This window comes from Gekko japonicus, unplaced genomic scaffold (genome assembly GCF_001447785.1).
Source record: "Gekko japonicus isolate JY-2015 unplaced genomic scaffold, Gekko_japonicus_V1.1 scaffold717, whole genome shotgun sequence".
Lineage (NCBI taxonomy): Eukaryota > Metazoa > Chordata > Lepidosauria > Squamata > Gekkonidae > Gekko > Gekko japonicus.
This window is the reverse complement of record NW_015164204.1, coordinates 361,166-377,060: the sequence shown is the minus strand read 5'-3', so window position 1 is coordinate 377,060 and position 15,895 is coordinate 361,166. Positions and strand designations below refer to the sequence as shown.

At 47.9% G+C, this 15,895-nt stretch overlaps 1 protein-coding gene across 1 annotated transcript in view; it reads right to left on the bottom strand.

Annotated features, from left to right (window-relative positions):
- Window positions 1–226: 226 nt before the first annotated feature.
- The window catches only part of FHOD1 (formin homology 2 domain containing 1), an 82,824-nt gene continuing 67,155 nt past the window's right edge, over window positions 227–15,895 (bottom strand). Inside the window, 10 exon segments of the mRNA XM_015408404.1 lie at window positions 227–812; window positions 2,343–2,519; window positions 3,820–3,979; window positions 4,586–4,778; window positions 10,713–10,903; window positions 11,036–11,197; window positions 12,390–12,509; window positions 13,189–13,371; window positions 13,508–13,660; window positions 15,627–15,895. The exon segment at window positions 15,627–15,895 is cut by the window's right edge and continues 25 nt beyond it. Of these exon segments, the coding sequence (XP_015263890.1) occupies window positions 730–812; window positions 2,343–2,519; window positions 3,820–3,979; window positions 4,586–4,778; window positions 10,713–10,903; window positions 11,036–11,197; window positions 12,390–12,509; window positions 13,189–13,371; window positions 13,508–13,660; window positions 15,627–15,895 (1,691 nt within the window). The 3' untranslated portion in view covers window positions 227–729.

Genomic DNA, 15,895 nt, shown 5'->3' with positions numbered 1-15,895 from the left:
ACTCTATGGTAACCATAGAGTCCCCCCCAAAAATGCTACAGCATCGCTGCGTGATGCCCCTAGCATGCATGATGATGTCACTACTGGTGACGTCAATGTGTCGGCAGTGTCCCTGTGGGCTGCTGCTATTTGGGGGTGGGGCTTCCCCTGCTGGCCAGTTGGCCGGTGGTGGATTGAGGCCTCTGAAATCGGGGGATCCCCTGCCTCCACGGGGGGTGGGGGTGGCAATGCTAAGTTGGGAACAGGCTGAAGATAATTTAACCCACGGCAGTGGAAGAACGACCAGGGGGCAAGAGAGAAAAAGTAAGAAGTCATCCGATTTATTTAGTGCCAGCAAACTCTCAAACTAATGACCTCTCTGATTCCTGAGGAACACAGGTCCTGGATCTTGTACCCAGACCAGGTGCTGGGCAGAATCAGTCCAAACATGCACGCACACACACACACACAAATATAATACTGTTTGCAGCCAGGTAGAGCGTCCTCTCCCTAAAGTTCATCTGGTTCCATCCTGACCCATCAGCCAAGGAGAAGGGGCAGGTTTTGGTGAAGAAACACAAGCAGCGGCACACGCTGGCAGGATCCCTTATGGCACAATTTGGGCGGGCAAGCTGTACTCCTGGCCCCCCACCTGCGTGATCTGGCTGGCCCTGCCTTCCCTCCAGCTGCCAGGCCTACTCGGACGGTATCCTCATTCGGCAAAGCTCCTCTGGTTCTGCAGGCTGTTCTTCACACAGCTACTCCAGCTGACTGGGCCAGGCCCAAGGCTTGCACCAGCTCATCGCTTAGGCCATTCTTCAGGGTGCGCCTCACTGAAGAAACAGACAACAGGGGAAGGGTTAGGGGAGCAGAAATCAAGGCCCTACTACAGGGGATGTTCAAGGAAAGCCAGGCCTGGAACCAGGGAATAAGCTCTGTGTAAGGTGCTGCTAGATTCCAGTATAATTCAGCAACCCTTACGAGGCAAGTCCAGATGTTCTGACTAGGCCACATCCCTAACGGTCAAGGGACAGGAGCTCTTGATCATGAAGGGAGTCGGGCATTGCCCTCACCTTCTTACTCTCCAACACAGGAGACCGCACCTCTGTTTCTTGGCAGCAAAGAGCTCCCTGCCAAGGCGACTCAGTGGGTGCGCTCCTCTGTAAGGACAAAAGTACACTGCCCACTTCTCCCACATAAGAAGAGTTCAGAGTGCCACTCTCAAGAGAAGGCACGCTGCGCTGACTGCGAGAGGGAGAAGCAAGCCTGCCTCTGCCAAAGTTCAGAAGAAGACCAGTCCATGAACAGGAAAGACTATTCCATTGACAGTTCAGCTTCCCTCTTGGTGAAGAAAACTTAAAGCACAACAAAAATTTGTTTAATTAGATATTTATACCCGGCTTTTCTCCCAATGGTAACTGAAAGCAGCTTACAGCATCATTCTTAATACTCCCCCATTCTGGTGAAGTCGTGTTAAAACTATGGCAACTCTAGGGCTGTGTATGTGTGAAAAATACTTATAAGACGCTTCACCAAACAGCTGCACAAACAGCACTGTAAAGAGAGCACTTCCTTTGAGTGCAGAAAGTCCCGGATTCAATCCCCGGCGCCTCCAGTTAAAAGGCTCAAGTAGCAGGTGATGGGACAGATCTCTCCCTGCCTGAACCTGATGAGTCACTGATCAGAGCAGGCACACTGGGCTAGAAAGGTCATGGCATTCTCTTGGGGTAAGGTAAGGCAGCATCCTATGTTTTTCTCAGCTTTTATGGGAAATGAGCTTTTTTGCACTTCAAGGTGTCTGCAAGTGTGTCATCCACTTCTAGAACAGTATAATATATTCAATTAAGTTTTGCAGGTATTTGTTTAGATGCATGTATGCAGATTCACTTGCACTGATAATTTTACATTATAATTCCAATGGAACTGATCCCCCCCCCCCCACTTTAGCAACCAAGTGCCTGAGAATGGGAAGACAAGGAAACAAAGATGGGTGAAACAGAGAAAAGGACTGAGAAAGGGGTGCGGAATAAAGTGGAAACAGACAAGTGAAAAAAGAGCAATAACACCACGGAGTGTTGGGAAAAGAATCCTTTTTCATGAAAATCCAAACTTTAAGGCAAGTTTCTAGTCCTTGTGTTTGAGATGTTTGAAATTATGTGGGCCATGAAGCCTCAGAAGGAACAGGGGCAGCTGAATATGATTTCTGGATATGGACAGGACTGTAACTCTTTGACCAGCAAAATCAGAGCAATACAACGTGCATGGATCCAGTTTTGCTGGTCCTACCAGTTTCAGAATTCAGTTTGTCTTTGGTGCAGAGCCTGGGTTTGCCTCAATCTCCAACTGAGAGGAGGCGCACTTACAGGACTTCCTGTTCACCCGGGAGCGCTTGCGTTCCTTCCCAGCGCCTGGCCGTGGCGGAGTGCTCTGCGTGACAGACTTCACCAGGCGATCCATGATCTCCTCTGCGGCGTCTTCCGGGGAGCCGGACGCATCATCCTGGGGAGGCGGGGCACTGGGGGGCGTGTGCTTCCCCACACCTAGAACAGAAACTGGACTGTCTGAGGACTGCAGAAGCCCCACCCTGAGCCAAGCTCAGCTCCCCAAAGCTGACCTAATGTTAAGGCTTCTTTACACCAAGGTCTTATCTCAAGGAGGCAAATTCAAGGGGGAAAAATAAGGCACCAGAATGGGTGGACCAACCTCAGCATTCATCTTGAAATCAAAAGTCATGGGTAATATCCGAGATCAAAGGCTTGCCAGATGGCGCAGCCTTATTCCCCAGTAAGTGTTCAACTCACAAGTCCACTTTAAAGCTCAAAACACTTTATTGAACTCCTCATGCATGAAGAAGAAAAAGAGGAGGAGGAGGAGGAGATTGGATTTATACCCCGCCCTTCACTCAGAGTCTCAGAGCGGCTCACAAACTCCTTTCCCTTCCCCTCCCCACAACAGACACCCAGGGAGGTGGGTGGGGCTGAGAGAGCTCTGAGAGAACTGCCCTTTCAAGGACAGCTCTGCCAGAACTATGGCTTGCCCAAGGTCATCCAGCAGACTTACAATCTGTCTGGGAACGTATGAGAATGTCCATCTTCAGTGTTAAGGGTCCATTTGTGCAACTTAGCAGTGAAAAGAGATGATTTTCTGTATGTTTCATGGCTGCTGGAGATTTCTAACAAAAGGCATGGAAGAGGGCAATAAACCCTATTTCGCACTTCTAAACGTGAGCTGATAGAATGAGCTAATGTAGAAAACGTGACCTACAAATGTACCTAAACTACATCTCCCAGAAATCTCAGGTTTAAAGATACAGAACTATTTCCTGATCTATATTACTGACTGTCTGACTAGAATCTGCTAGGAGCAGCACAGGTAAAATCCTGGCTGGTCACACACAGGCCCCAGCCCATCCCCCTTTCAAGCACCGAACGGTGATTTGTCATGACCCCTTTGCTAGGGGTTTCCCTAATTACTCAAAGGCAGAAGCAGCGTAACACATTTTGGAATGGCTTTTTGGAAAAGGTTGAGCTCTGGCAAGTCTCCATGAGAAGAGGCATGAATGTCATTGAGGAGATCCCCTCTAGTGTTTTCCAAGCATGGAGCGATACCTCTGCAAGGCCGTCCATGGCAGCCCCCCCAAGTATGGTCCCTGTATGTTCAAAACACATGGCAACGGAGTCCAGCCCTGGCTTCCAGACCAACAACTAGAAAAGAGGGAGATCAGAGAGGAGCAGATATTCCAGAGAGGTCAAAGAGCTGTGGAGGGGCAGGCTGCTATCGGTGCCCCCACTTCCTGTTTGGAAAACTAGGCTGGTTTCCCCAAGAAGCCCTCTCCCTTACCTCTGCTGGCCCGAGAGCGGCGGCCAGAAGGCTCTGCAGGGGAGATAAGCACGCTGGTCATGGTTTCGTGGCCCTCATCAGCCTTCGGCTCTGGACTGGCTGACAGCACGGCTGACACGGGGCTTGCTTCAGGCTTGCTGACACTGGCAAACCTCTCCATCTGCAAGCAGAGAAGTTGTATCAAGAGGAGCATTTTCACCGGTGCCTCCATTGTTCACTCACACACACACATACACGCAAACACCAGTCTCCTGCCAGTCCTTACTAGTGTTCATTACATTAGGTAAAGGTTTCCCTTGCTCGAAAGTCAGTTGAATCCGACTCTAGGGTTGCAGTGCTCATCTCTGTCTCCAAGCCAAAGAGCCAGTGCTGTCCGAAGACGTTTCCATGGTCATGTGGCTGGCATGACCAGACGCCGAGGCGCATGGAACACTGTTACCTTCCCACCGAAGCGGTACCTATTTATCTACTTGCAATTTATTGCTTTCGAACTGCTAGGTTGGCAGGAGCTGGTACCAGAGACTGGCGCTCACTCCATCATGCGACACTCGGGTCTCAAACTGCTGAACTACAGACCTTCCGGTCTGCAGCTCAGTGTCTTAACCACTTGAGCCACCACAGCTCCATTCATTACATTAGCAGGGCATAAACATATGGGCAGGAGCCGTGCACTGAGTCTGCAGAAGGAAGCTGTCCTTGCAAGGACACATGGATGTTGGCTGGGTCGGAGAAAGAAGGAAAAGACAGGGATGCCATGTTGAGCTACCTCTGTGATCATCCTGCCGCGGGTTTTGTTCCTCTCCCGGCATGCTGCCCGTTTCTTCCTCTGCTGCAGAGCTCTTTCTCTGCACGTGCGGTATTCCAGGGCAAACTCCCGGAGGGTTTGGCAGAATCCAGTGACCTTCACATCCCGCACCGAATGTGCATCATAACCCAGGTAAAGGAGGAAGGAGCGAAATCTACAGGGGAAAAAGGATTCCATGGGCAGGGCTGTACCATACATATTAACCTGGATTCTTATGACCTTCCCCACCCACACACCCCAAGTCTGCCAGAGAAATACAGGAGAAAATTGCTATACTGGGACACAGGAACCCTCGATTCATATCTCTGTTGAGCCATAAAGCTCACTGGGAGACCCTGTGTCAGCCTCTCCCCCTCTCTCTCTCATGGCCTAACCTACCTCAAAAGATTGTTGTTGCAAGGATAAAAATGGAGGAGGGGAGAGTGATGGTGCCTTTCTCAAATTACACTTTACAGGCTGTTGTGAGAGTAAAAGGACAGAACAAACACGGTACCCTTCTTTATGTTTGGTGTAGTGGTTCAGTGCGCGGACTCTAATCTGGGAGGACTGGGTTTCATTCCCCACTCCTCCACTTGCACCTGGCTGGATGACCTTGGGCAAGCCATAGTTTTGACAAGAGCTGTCCTTGAAAAAGAACAGTTTCTGTCAGAGCTCTCTCAGCCCCACCTACTTCACAGGGTGTCTGTTGTGGGGAGGGGAAGGGAAAGGAGTTTGTAAGCTGCTCTGAGACTCCTTTGGGTAGTGAAGGGCGGGGTATAAATCCAATCTCTTCTCTTCTTCTTATTCCTTGAAGAGAGCGTGGAATAAACCCTAATATATAAACAAACTGTGGTTGCATCAGGGAGCTAGTGGATCTTGCTCAAGAGGCCAAGCTAGTGTTTTGGTGGGGAAGTAGGCAGATGTACTGGTTTACAGCTCACTGTATTTACTGTTGTCAGTCAAAATTTATTGCTTAACCAATTATGTCATTACAAGATTTCCTTTTTAGATTATGTATGTTCACTGACTCCAGCTATGAAGCTGAGGGTGGGAGAGGGAGTAAGGAGACTGTCCGGCTGTAGTGGCTGCATAAACGTAAGTAAAAAAGCACAATTCCTCAGATTAACCTAGGAAAAGGGGGAAACTGTAGCCTGAAAGAGGAATTTGCAAAGGAATTTTACTACTTCTATAGAGGACTCTACAAGTCTAGATCACCTAATAAAGAACAATAAGCCGCTTTCAACAAACTCTTCAAATGCCTCATACGCCTTGCCCCACATGTTCCCCCAAGGGCACTACAGTCGGGGAACCAACATCTATTGGATGTCCCAGGTCCCCGTTCTATTAGACTCAGCATGACCAGGAATAGGGCGTTCTCGGTGGTGGCTCCTATCTGGTGGAATGAGCTCCCAGAGGAGATCAGGGCTCTGCGGGACCTAGCACAGTTCCGCAGGGCCTGCAAGACGGAGCTCTTCCGCCAGGCTTTCGAATAGGAGCCGCCACCACCACTAGTGCACCACCACCGCACTAGTTACCACCTATCCCCCATCAGGATGGGGCATGCACATTTAGCCGTTGCATTATGGGCGAGAACGGGATGGTCAGGGATAGCCATCTTGCTTTTAGAAATTTTAGAACTTGTAGAGATTGGATACTCTGCTGAGAGGAGCATCAAAATCTGTTTTAAATAGGGTTCTTAATATTTTGTATTAATATTCTTAATATTCTGTATTGTTTTATGGTTTTATCTGGCGATATGCCCTGTAAGCCGCCCTGAGCCTCCGGGGAGGGCGGGATAGAAATGTGAATAATAAATAAATAAATAAATAAATATAAATGGAGAGGCGGTTAGTGGTGGAACAGTCCTGCTCTGGCCGACAAGCCCTGTTCCATCCTGCCCTCCAAGGTTTCCCCAAAACTTGGAGAGGCTTTTCTCTCTCTTCAGTAACCCACCACCACCTCCTGACCTCTGTAGGGTTAGCAAGCAATTCAAAAGAAATGGGTAAAATGCAAATCCTCTGTTTCTATCTCTATACATGCCCTATCAGATGTTAAAATACAGGACAGACTCCTTAAGAAGTTACAGATATCTACAGAGTTTCTCCATTACCTTGCTGTTCCTTCAGCTGTCCAGGCCAGAACATGGCAATGGCCGCCTCCTCCAGACCTCAGTTAAGAGTTCTGTCTGCTCTGATGGACTCAGCACAAAAGAGAGAGCTTCCTCCTTGCTCCTCTGAGTTTTATCACCTCTCTTTCCCCCACCCATTGACTATGTCAGGCTGGGTCCAGAGAAGCTTTTTCTGGAGATCCTGGAGCCTTTCTAGCCTAAAGTCCTCCAAATCTCTGTTCCCTGCTTGGAGAAGGAGGGAGGAGCTTGATCCACCCACTGTCTCTCCTGCTAGAGCTATTAGCATGTGTATAAAGGTAAGCTGGAAAGCAATTGGACTGATGTCCCCCTTCATGGCTCCTCTCTGACTGATGTCTCCCTTCATGGCTCCTCTCTACTCAGAGAGAGAGAGAGAGAGAGAGAGAGAGAGAGAGAGAGAGAGAGAGTTTTTAAAACACGAAGTGAAGGTTCTACTCAGTTCAAACCTCCAAGAAAAAGGTATTTCTTCACATAGTTCTTTTAAGGAGCTAGACTTGAGTCCAATAGCACCTTAAGAACATAAGAAGAGCCTCTGAAGTGACACGGAATGTGGAGGTTCCCCTCAGTCACCGTGGCTAGTAGCCACTGATAGATTTATCCTCCATGAATCCAATCCCCCTTTAAAACTTTTTATTCCTATGGCCATCACTACATCCTCTGGCAGCAAACCCCACATTTTAATCACTCGCTGTGTAAAGTGGCATTTCCTTCTGTTCATCACGAACCTATGGCCCATCAACTGCATTGGATGCCCTCGAGTCATAGTATTTTGGGAGAGGGAGAAAAAGTTCTCTTTGCCAACTCTCTCCACCCCACGCATAATTTTATAAACCTCTAGCATGTCCCCGCTTAGTGGTCTCTTTTAAACTGAAAAGTCCCAAGTTCTTCCGCCTTTCCTCCTAGGGAAGGTGCTCCAACCCCATCATCATCTTGGTTGCCCTCCTCTGTCCTTCTTCCAGCTCTGCAGTGTCCCTTTCTGAGATAGGGTGACCAGAACTGCACACAGTATTCCAAATGAGGCCGCACCATAGATCTATACAGGGGGATGATAATATATCAGCCCTTTTATTCTCAGTCCCTTTCCTAATAACTCCTAACATAGATTCAGGTGGGCAGCTGTGTGGATCTGAAGCAACAGAACAAAGTTCGAGTCCAGCGGCACCTTTAAGACCAACGAAGTTTAATCCTGGGTATAGAAAGCTTATACCCAGACTTGAATCAAATTGAAAAATGAAATGTGTATGTTTATTTATACTTATAAAACACTTTAAAAATACTGCAAAAAAAAAGAAAAGAAAAAAAGAAAGCTTATACCCAGAATTAAAGGTGCCACTGGACTCAAACTTCCGTAACATAGAGTTTGCCTTTTTCACTTCTTAGAGACCAACAAGATTTTTGAGGTATAAGCTTTCAAGAGAAAAGAGCAAGAGTCCAGTAGCACCTTAAAGACTAACAAAATTTGTGGTAGAGTTTGAGCTTTCATGAGTCACTGCTCACTTCTTCAGAACTCACGGACTCACAAAAGGTCCTCTCCTGCCACAAATTTTGTCAATCGTTAAGGTGCTACTGGACTCTTACTCTTTTCTACTGCTACAGACACAGACAGACTAACACGGCCACCCATCTTGATCTAAGCTTTCAAGAGTCAAAGCTCCCTTTGTTAGATACAAGTAGGAACACCGATCAGTTGGTCATTTATTTTGGTCATAGCAATATTAAATATACATTAACAGAATGTTGTCGAAGGTTTTCACGGCCGGAGTTCATTAGCTGTTGCAGATTTTCCGGGTTGTGTGGCCGTGGTCTTGGCATTGTAGGACCTGACGTTTCGCCAGTAGCTGTGACTGGCATCCTCAGAGATATAACACAGAAAGATAATGACTCAGCCCTACCCCATCTTCCCGAGTAGATATAAATTACCTGCCTACCATTTTCATCTCACCTTGACACAGAAAGTATTTCTGTGTAATACCTCTGAGGATGCCAGTCACAGCTACTGGTGAAACATCAGGTCCTACAATGCCAAGACAACAACCATACAGCCCGGGAAATCTGCAACAGCTAATTAACAGAATGGCTATAAGAATATATGTGTGCACAGACACACACAGATACATATATATATTCTATTTTTTTATACACACACAAAGCGTTTTCCCATTAAAATATATATAAAATGCAAATACGTGTCGCTGAACCATCACTGTACCTTGGTAGACTCTGGCAGCTGCACAGAACCTGGCAACTCTATTCAAGGTCTGCAAGAAGAAAGGAGGTATACCATCCCTCCAATCTTCCCTGGACTTTTTGGAGGATGGGTGTGATAAATGTAAATCTAAGGTATAAAGATAGGATTCAATTCTGGCAGAACTACCTGACCTCAAAAACACTGGTAGAGGTTCTGTTTCCTCCCCTAAATCAAGCAGGAATATCTGACCAGGGGTGCTTTGGCTCCCAAAAGCTCAACACACCCTGAAAATCTCGATGGTCTCTACCATGCTGCCGGGCTCCCATCTAGCTGTTCTACAGCAGACCGACACGGCTGCCCCCCTGGAATTATCTTCGTGGACGGTTATTTTAAATGCTCGTATCAATTTCCAAGAAGCCCAACAAACTATAAACAGATAAATCACTTGACACCCTCAGATTTATAAAAACCTTTTCCCACATAGTCTGGAACAACTTTAACTGGACTTCGCCACAAGGAGTTAAATTTTGCAGTTGCCAGATTGTTGGAATGATGCCAGGTGGTCTCTAATTCATTAAAAAAATGTGGAGATCCTGCACCACTTCCCTTCTACTGTTTTGCTCTTTACTAGAACAAGATGGTAAAATATTCATCAATGCGTCGGCCATTAGGTTGCATTTGCTTCACTGCAAACTATGTAAGCGAAGACTGAACCGGGCAGGTCAAAATCCGTTGATCTAAGGGAAATGATTAATGACCGCGATTGCAATGATACTGAAATGAGCCTAATGCTTCTATAGGCAGAAAAGGCTTTCCACGGTGCGCCAAATGGCAGTTTCATTTCTGAATTCTAGGAATCTTTTGCGGTTGGCAGACAATTCATCAACTGCTCCCAAAGCCACTCACACAACAAGCCAAGGGTTACTCTTTTAATGAACAGGCAGCTGTGTGACGTATTGCATCTTTAACAAGGAATAAGAGATGGGGAGGTGATATCTGGATTTGCTACCGAGAACAGCTAATTATACGAACATTGTGGCTTTAATTGTAACCCCCCCCCCCCAAACAGGTTCTTTACTACATAATCAAAATATATGGAGTTATTTCAGGATGCAAAATCTACACACATAGAACCCTAACGTATTTTCTAAGGGAATCCAGAATTGTAACTTCAGTGGGCTTCTTTACCAGTAAGGTATTTAAAAATTAATTAAATTTACTGTATTTGTTTATATCCCACCTTGCTCACCAAATGGGTACTCAGAGCAGCTCACAGTGTTGTTCTCCTCAGTTTTATCCTCACAACAACCCTGCAAGGTAGGTTATGCTGAGAGAATGTGACTGGCCAGAGGTCACCCAGTAGCCTACAAGGATAGACTGGGGATTTGAACTTGGGTATCCTCAATCCTAGTCCAACATCCTATCTATTACACCATTCTGAACTTTAAAACCAAGCATGGTAAAAAGGTAACGTAAGTAATACTTCAGTCTCCAATGCTTGGCGCCTTGCTTGGAACAGCTCCTGTCCCCCAAGTTCCTGTCCCCTTCCTCTTTGGTTCCAAGCCAAAACTTTCCCAATAACCTGAAAGTCTAGACCTCGATACCAGAAAGTACCACTAACATTTATTGATTATATTTTTTGATACAACATTTGCATTCTTGGGTACACCCAGGCTTCACTAAGTTCAGATTTGCTCTGCAGCAGAGTCTGCAGTGAACAGACCAAAAACCGAGAGGCTGCAGGCTGCACACATCCCGCTGAGAGGCACACAGACCTGTTCAATACTCGCCGGTGGACAATCTTGAGGATGATGATCTTCTGGGTGCTGGCCTGTAGGAAGTCCAGCAACTTGCTCTTCAGGGCGGGCTTGATCTCATGCTTGGCGATTGCCTTCAAGCTATCCCACGATGCTTTGCACCGTTGCTCCAACTGGACTAGACTTTCTGCAAGGGCATCGAAGTCAACCTGAGAGAAACAGTATAAGGCCTGCTCAGCCGTCCCAGAAACCCTGTTCCAGGAGTGCATTTGAAGGCCTCCACTGGTCTGAAGGACAGTCTCGGTGCCTGGGAAGGAAAAGAAGAAAAAGCCACACCTCACCTTGGCTGAGCGTGTGATGGCAGCGATCTCGGAGTAGAGGTCAGTTGTATCCGGGAATTTCTCCACCACGTTGTGGCACAGGTGGTGTAGCAGGGTCTGCCGGTGCACCGTGTCCTTCACCTCCGACACCTTTCCCAGATAGCTCAGCTCAAACCCTCGACTCTGAAACCCCAAATCGCAGTCAGCTTCTCTTCCATGCAAAGGAGCAGAACAGTAGATGTTGCAGTGCCAGACACGGGAGCTCAGACAGCCAATGTGGTGGCAGAGTTAGAGTGCAGGGACTAGGACCTGGGAGACTCCAGGCTGGAATCCCAGATCTGCCATGGAAGCTTGCTGGGTGACCTTGGGCCAGTCACATACATTCAGCCCGATTTACCAAACGGGGCTGCTATGAGAATAAAATGGAGAAGGGGAGAATGACATTATGCGACTTTGGGTCCCCACGGGGGAGAAATGTGGAGTATAGATTAAGTAAATAAATAAATATTCCTCAGCTCTCCATACAGAGGAAAAAGAACAATTCTATAAAAGAAGCAAGTCTGTCGTATAAATGAAGGAAAGGCATGGGAATAGGGTTGGCCTCTGTTTATTTTATGTGGCATCATGCTCTTAGTCGTATAAATGAAGGAAAGGCATGGGAATGGGGCTGGCCTCTGTTCCTGTTTATTTTATGTGGCATCTTGCTCTTCTACTGCATTGCTTTCAGATTTTGTAATTCCACGCTTTGCACTGTTTATGCACTTTCTTTTCTGCATTGTTCCTAATTTTTGTGAACATGGCCCCTATTATGTCAGATGAGTCAGGCCACTTGATTGCATTGCCTTACACTGTGTAAACTTGCCTTGAAGCTCAACAAGAAAGGCAGGCTATCAATAATGTAAATAAATAAGGAGTTCTACAGCTTCAAATCAACAAGCCACCATTCTTAAATGTCTGGAGACGTCATATCTCACCCACCCCATGCTTTCAAATGCAACTTCGCTTGAGAACAGGTGGAACTGGAAGCTGAGAAGTTGATTGTTAGACAAGGGACTGACTAGCCACCACGTGTCCATAGAGAAGAGATGGCCTTTTCAGATCTAGCCAAGGCAAACACCAAGCCAACCACAGGATTTCCTTGCTTACTCATGCAAAAGTATTTTGGGTAGGCTTTGGCCTAACCAAAAACCACACACTGTGTGATCCAGTCCCAAATGTAGACCAGTTAGTAAGTGGAGAAGGAAAAGGAAGACTCTCTCCATGAGATGCTTTGGGGGTTATTCCCGGGCACTGAAGCGGGCGGCCAACCAGAACTCCTCTACTCAGGGGGCTCCCTCCCCTCTGCGATTTCTCCCCACCTTTCCACACTCCTCACCTGGGAGCTGTTCAAGAAGTTGCCTATGGCTAGGAGAGTGGCGAGAATGTGCTTGAAGGTCTGGTTTCTGGCCAGCTGCTCCATCCCAAGCTTCAGGTCAAACAGAGGTTCAGCAATTTCCTGCACAGAAGCAACACAGAGACAATACAAGACAATCCGTTTCAGCCTTTGGGATATGGAATCATTTACCTTCTGCCACTGGAAAGGGAATTCTTTGGGGAACATCCTTGCTTGTAACTTAAAAAGAAAGAGGCAGTTTGGTGTGGTGGTTAGGAGCGCAGACTCAAATCTGGGAAAGCCAGATTTGATTCCCCCACTCCTCTACATGCAGCTGCTGGTGTGACCTTGGGTCAGTTACAAGTTCTTTCAGAGCTGTTCTCTCAGGAACAGTTCTCTCAGAGCTCTCTCAGCCCCACCTGTCACACAGGGTGTCTGTTGTGGGGAGGGGAAGGGAAAGGAGATTGTAAGCCGCTCTGAGACTTCTTCGGGTAGTAAAGGGCAGGGTATAAATCCAATCTCCTCCTCCTCTTCTTCATCTTCTTCAAAAGGCCTTTAAATGCATTTGTATACCACAGCAGGCCCTGAAGCTAGGTCCTAATAGGGAATGCAAAGGGAAGACCGCCCCTCCCCACGTCGCTCCATACAGAGGCCACTCGCTTTTGGATCAGGCCATCAGCAACAGGCTTCTCTGTCAAGACTGCCGGGTTACAAGCGGAGATTGTGTCCTCCCCTTTAGTAGGCAAAGCCCTGTGGGACCCACCTGGCACAGCCTTCAGGGTGTATGCAATTAACAGCATACCTGCTCCATGCTCTCATAGTCCAGCTTAAAAGCCCAAAGCTGAAGTCGGGCATCAAGCTCAGAGATCGAGGAAAGTGTGAGAAGGAACTGCTCTGCTGTCCCCAAAGGAACATCAGGATTGGTTAGCTGGGCTTCCTGAATCTGCTGTTTCTCTTCCTCCGTGGGGACCATGGTCATGATTTTCTGTAAAAACAGGAGGCCAGAGAAGTCAGGGCTTGCCAATGGGTGCCCTGAGGGTCAAGGGGGATGGGGAAGGCCGACCACCTGGCCCAACTCGCCTACCGGCCTGAAGGATGCAAGCCTAGCAAGCTGCCCTCACCTCAATTCCTTCCTTCGTAATTGCAAACTCGTCGAAGTTGAGAATGGCAGTCTTGATGATGTAAGCAGGAGGCAGCACCGTCAAGCCAATGTTGATGGCGTTGCTCCTCTTGGGATCCAAGACCACAATGACCTTCTTCCCGTCGGCAGCTTTCTTGGGGTGGGAAGAAAGGAGGTTGCAATCCGAAGGATACACACACACACGGGCACACGAAACTGCAACACGTTTATACCCCCATCTTCCCTCCTCAAAACGGGGATAGCATAGCCCCAACCTGGATAGCCCAGGCAAGCCTGTTCTCATCAGATCTCGTAAGCTAAGCAGGGCCGACCCTGGCAAGAATTTGGATGGGAGACCTCCAAAGAATGCCAGGGCCGGGAGGCAGAGGCAGGCTGCCAAGCCACTTCTCTGAACGTCCTTTGTGCCTCAGTAGGAGTCATCAGAGGCCGCCATGACTTCCAGGCATGGACACACACACACACATGTGCAAAAATCCCCCCCCCCCCCAAACCCCACCTGGGGTGGCATACATGAGCCAGGGTGGTGTAGCACTTAGTGTGTCAGACTAGGATCAGGGACACCCTGGTTGGAATCCAGACTCTGCCATGGAAGCTTATTGGGTGACTTTGGATCAGCTTCTCTCTCAGCCTAACATACTTCACTGGGTTAATGTTAGGAGGATAAAATGGAGGAAGGCGGAGCAATATTGTATGCTACTTTGAGTCCTCACTGGAGAGGAAAATGGAGTATAAACAAATAAAAGTCCATGGAGCCTCTGCCATTTCATCATTCCAGGACCTTCTGATAGGCAGAGAGAGATGGGTATTTCCCCACGGTCTTCCAACGAACTTCATGACCGAATGTGGAGTTGAATGAAGATCCACCCTGCTCCAAGTCCAAACACTTTACCCATTATATCACACAAGCCAAAATGTGAGCTTTCAGGACAGAGATCCAAGATCATACTATCTAGTGATCAGCACCCAAGGGGAAAACCCATTTTTAAATCCTGGTGCGGCAATTCTCTGGCCTCCTGGAACTAGGTCATTATAACACATCCCCATGAAGTTCCTGCTTCAATGCACAGATTCCGCCCAACCTGGAAGAGAGAGAAATCTGTCTCTAAGGCCCAAGCGGGTAGGACAACAATGGAAAACAAGAGCAATGCAGATCAACCATGCAGAAAACAAGAGCAATGCAGAGAAACCACGGCAGAAACTCCCTTTGGCTTTTGAAAAGGGCTGCGATGGTTCAGTGAGGGAGAATACGTTTTGTACGCAGCAAGCCCCAGGTTCAAAGCCCATCATCCCCAGTTTAAAGGACCGCAGGGAGTTGCTGCCAGTTGAGAACAAACACAAGTAGCGTAGGAAGCTGGGTACAAGACAGCATCATATGCTCATGCCTCTGGCAAACAATCAGCTCTCCACAAAGTCTGAAGAACTAATTCTGTTGAAAATTCCTTTTTCCTCCGGTAGAATTTCAAGTTCATGTGTATTTAATGAAGTACAGTTCAGTAAACACACATGAAGCTGCCATATACTGAGTCAGACCCTCGGTCTACCAAGGACTGTACTGTCTACTCTGACTGGCAGTACCTCTTCAGCTTTTCAGTTAGACAATATACCATACCAGCAGCCCCGCTGGATCAGACCAGTGGTCCATGTAGTCCAGCATCCAGCTTCTCAGAGTAGTCAACCAGTGGGAGTGGAAAGCCAACAAACAGGGCACAGAGGCCAAGGCCTTCCCCTCTGATGGGTATTTCCAGGCAATGGGATTCTATGGTAGACTGCCTCTAACTAAGGAGGTTCCCTTCAGCCAACTTGGCTAGTAGCCCTGTGTAAAGCCATCTATGGTAGCGGCTCAAAGGTTAGCCTACTTTGTCTGACAGAGGCGCTCCAGATCCTCAGGGGGAGGTCTTTCCCTTCACTTCCTACCTGATCCTTTAAACTGGAGATGCTGGGGAATGAACCTGCAACCTTCTGCATGCAAAGCAGGGGCTCTGTCACTGAGCCACTGTGAAGAGATGAATGTTGCTTTCTCGTCTAGTGTAAGTCTTGAGGGCTAGTGAAGACCAGAAGCACACAAAACTGATGTGCCAGGGGACATCCTAGAAACCTACCTTAGAGGGAAGCACATCCTTTGCCTTGGACTCAAACAGGTGCTCCAGTTTGGCTGTATCAACCTCTGCCTTCTCCAGGGATGCCCACAGAGTGGCCTGCCCAAATCTGCTTCTCCTTGGTGAGCTATCCACATTTTTCAACTCCCTCCAGAAAAGCTTAACCGTCTTCTTCTTAGCAGGATGGCGAGAATCTCCAGTGGAGGAACTGTGCAAGCCGGGAGGGGGACAACCAGGTGGGGGAGGCGGAGGAGGAGGGGGACAGCCAGGTA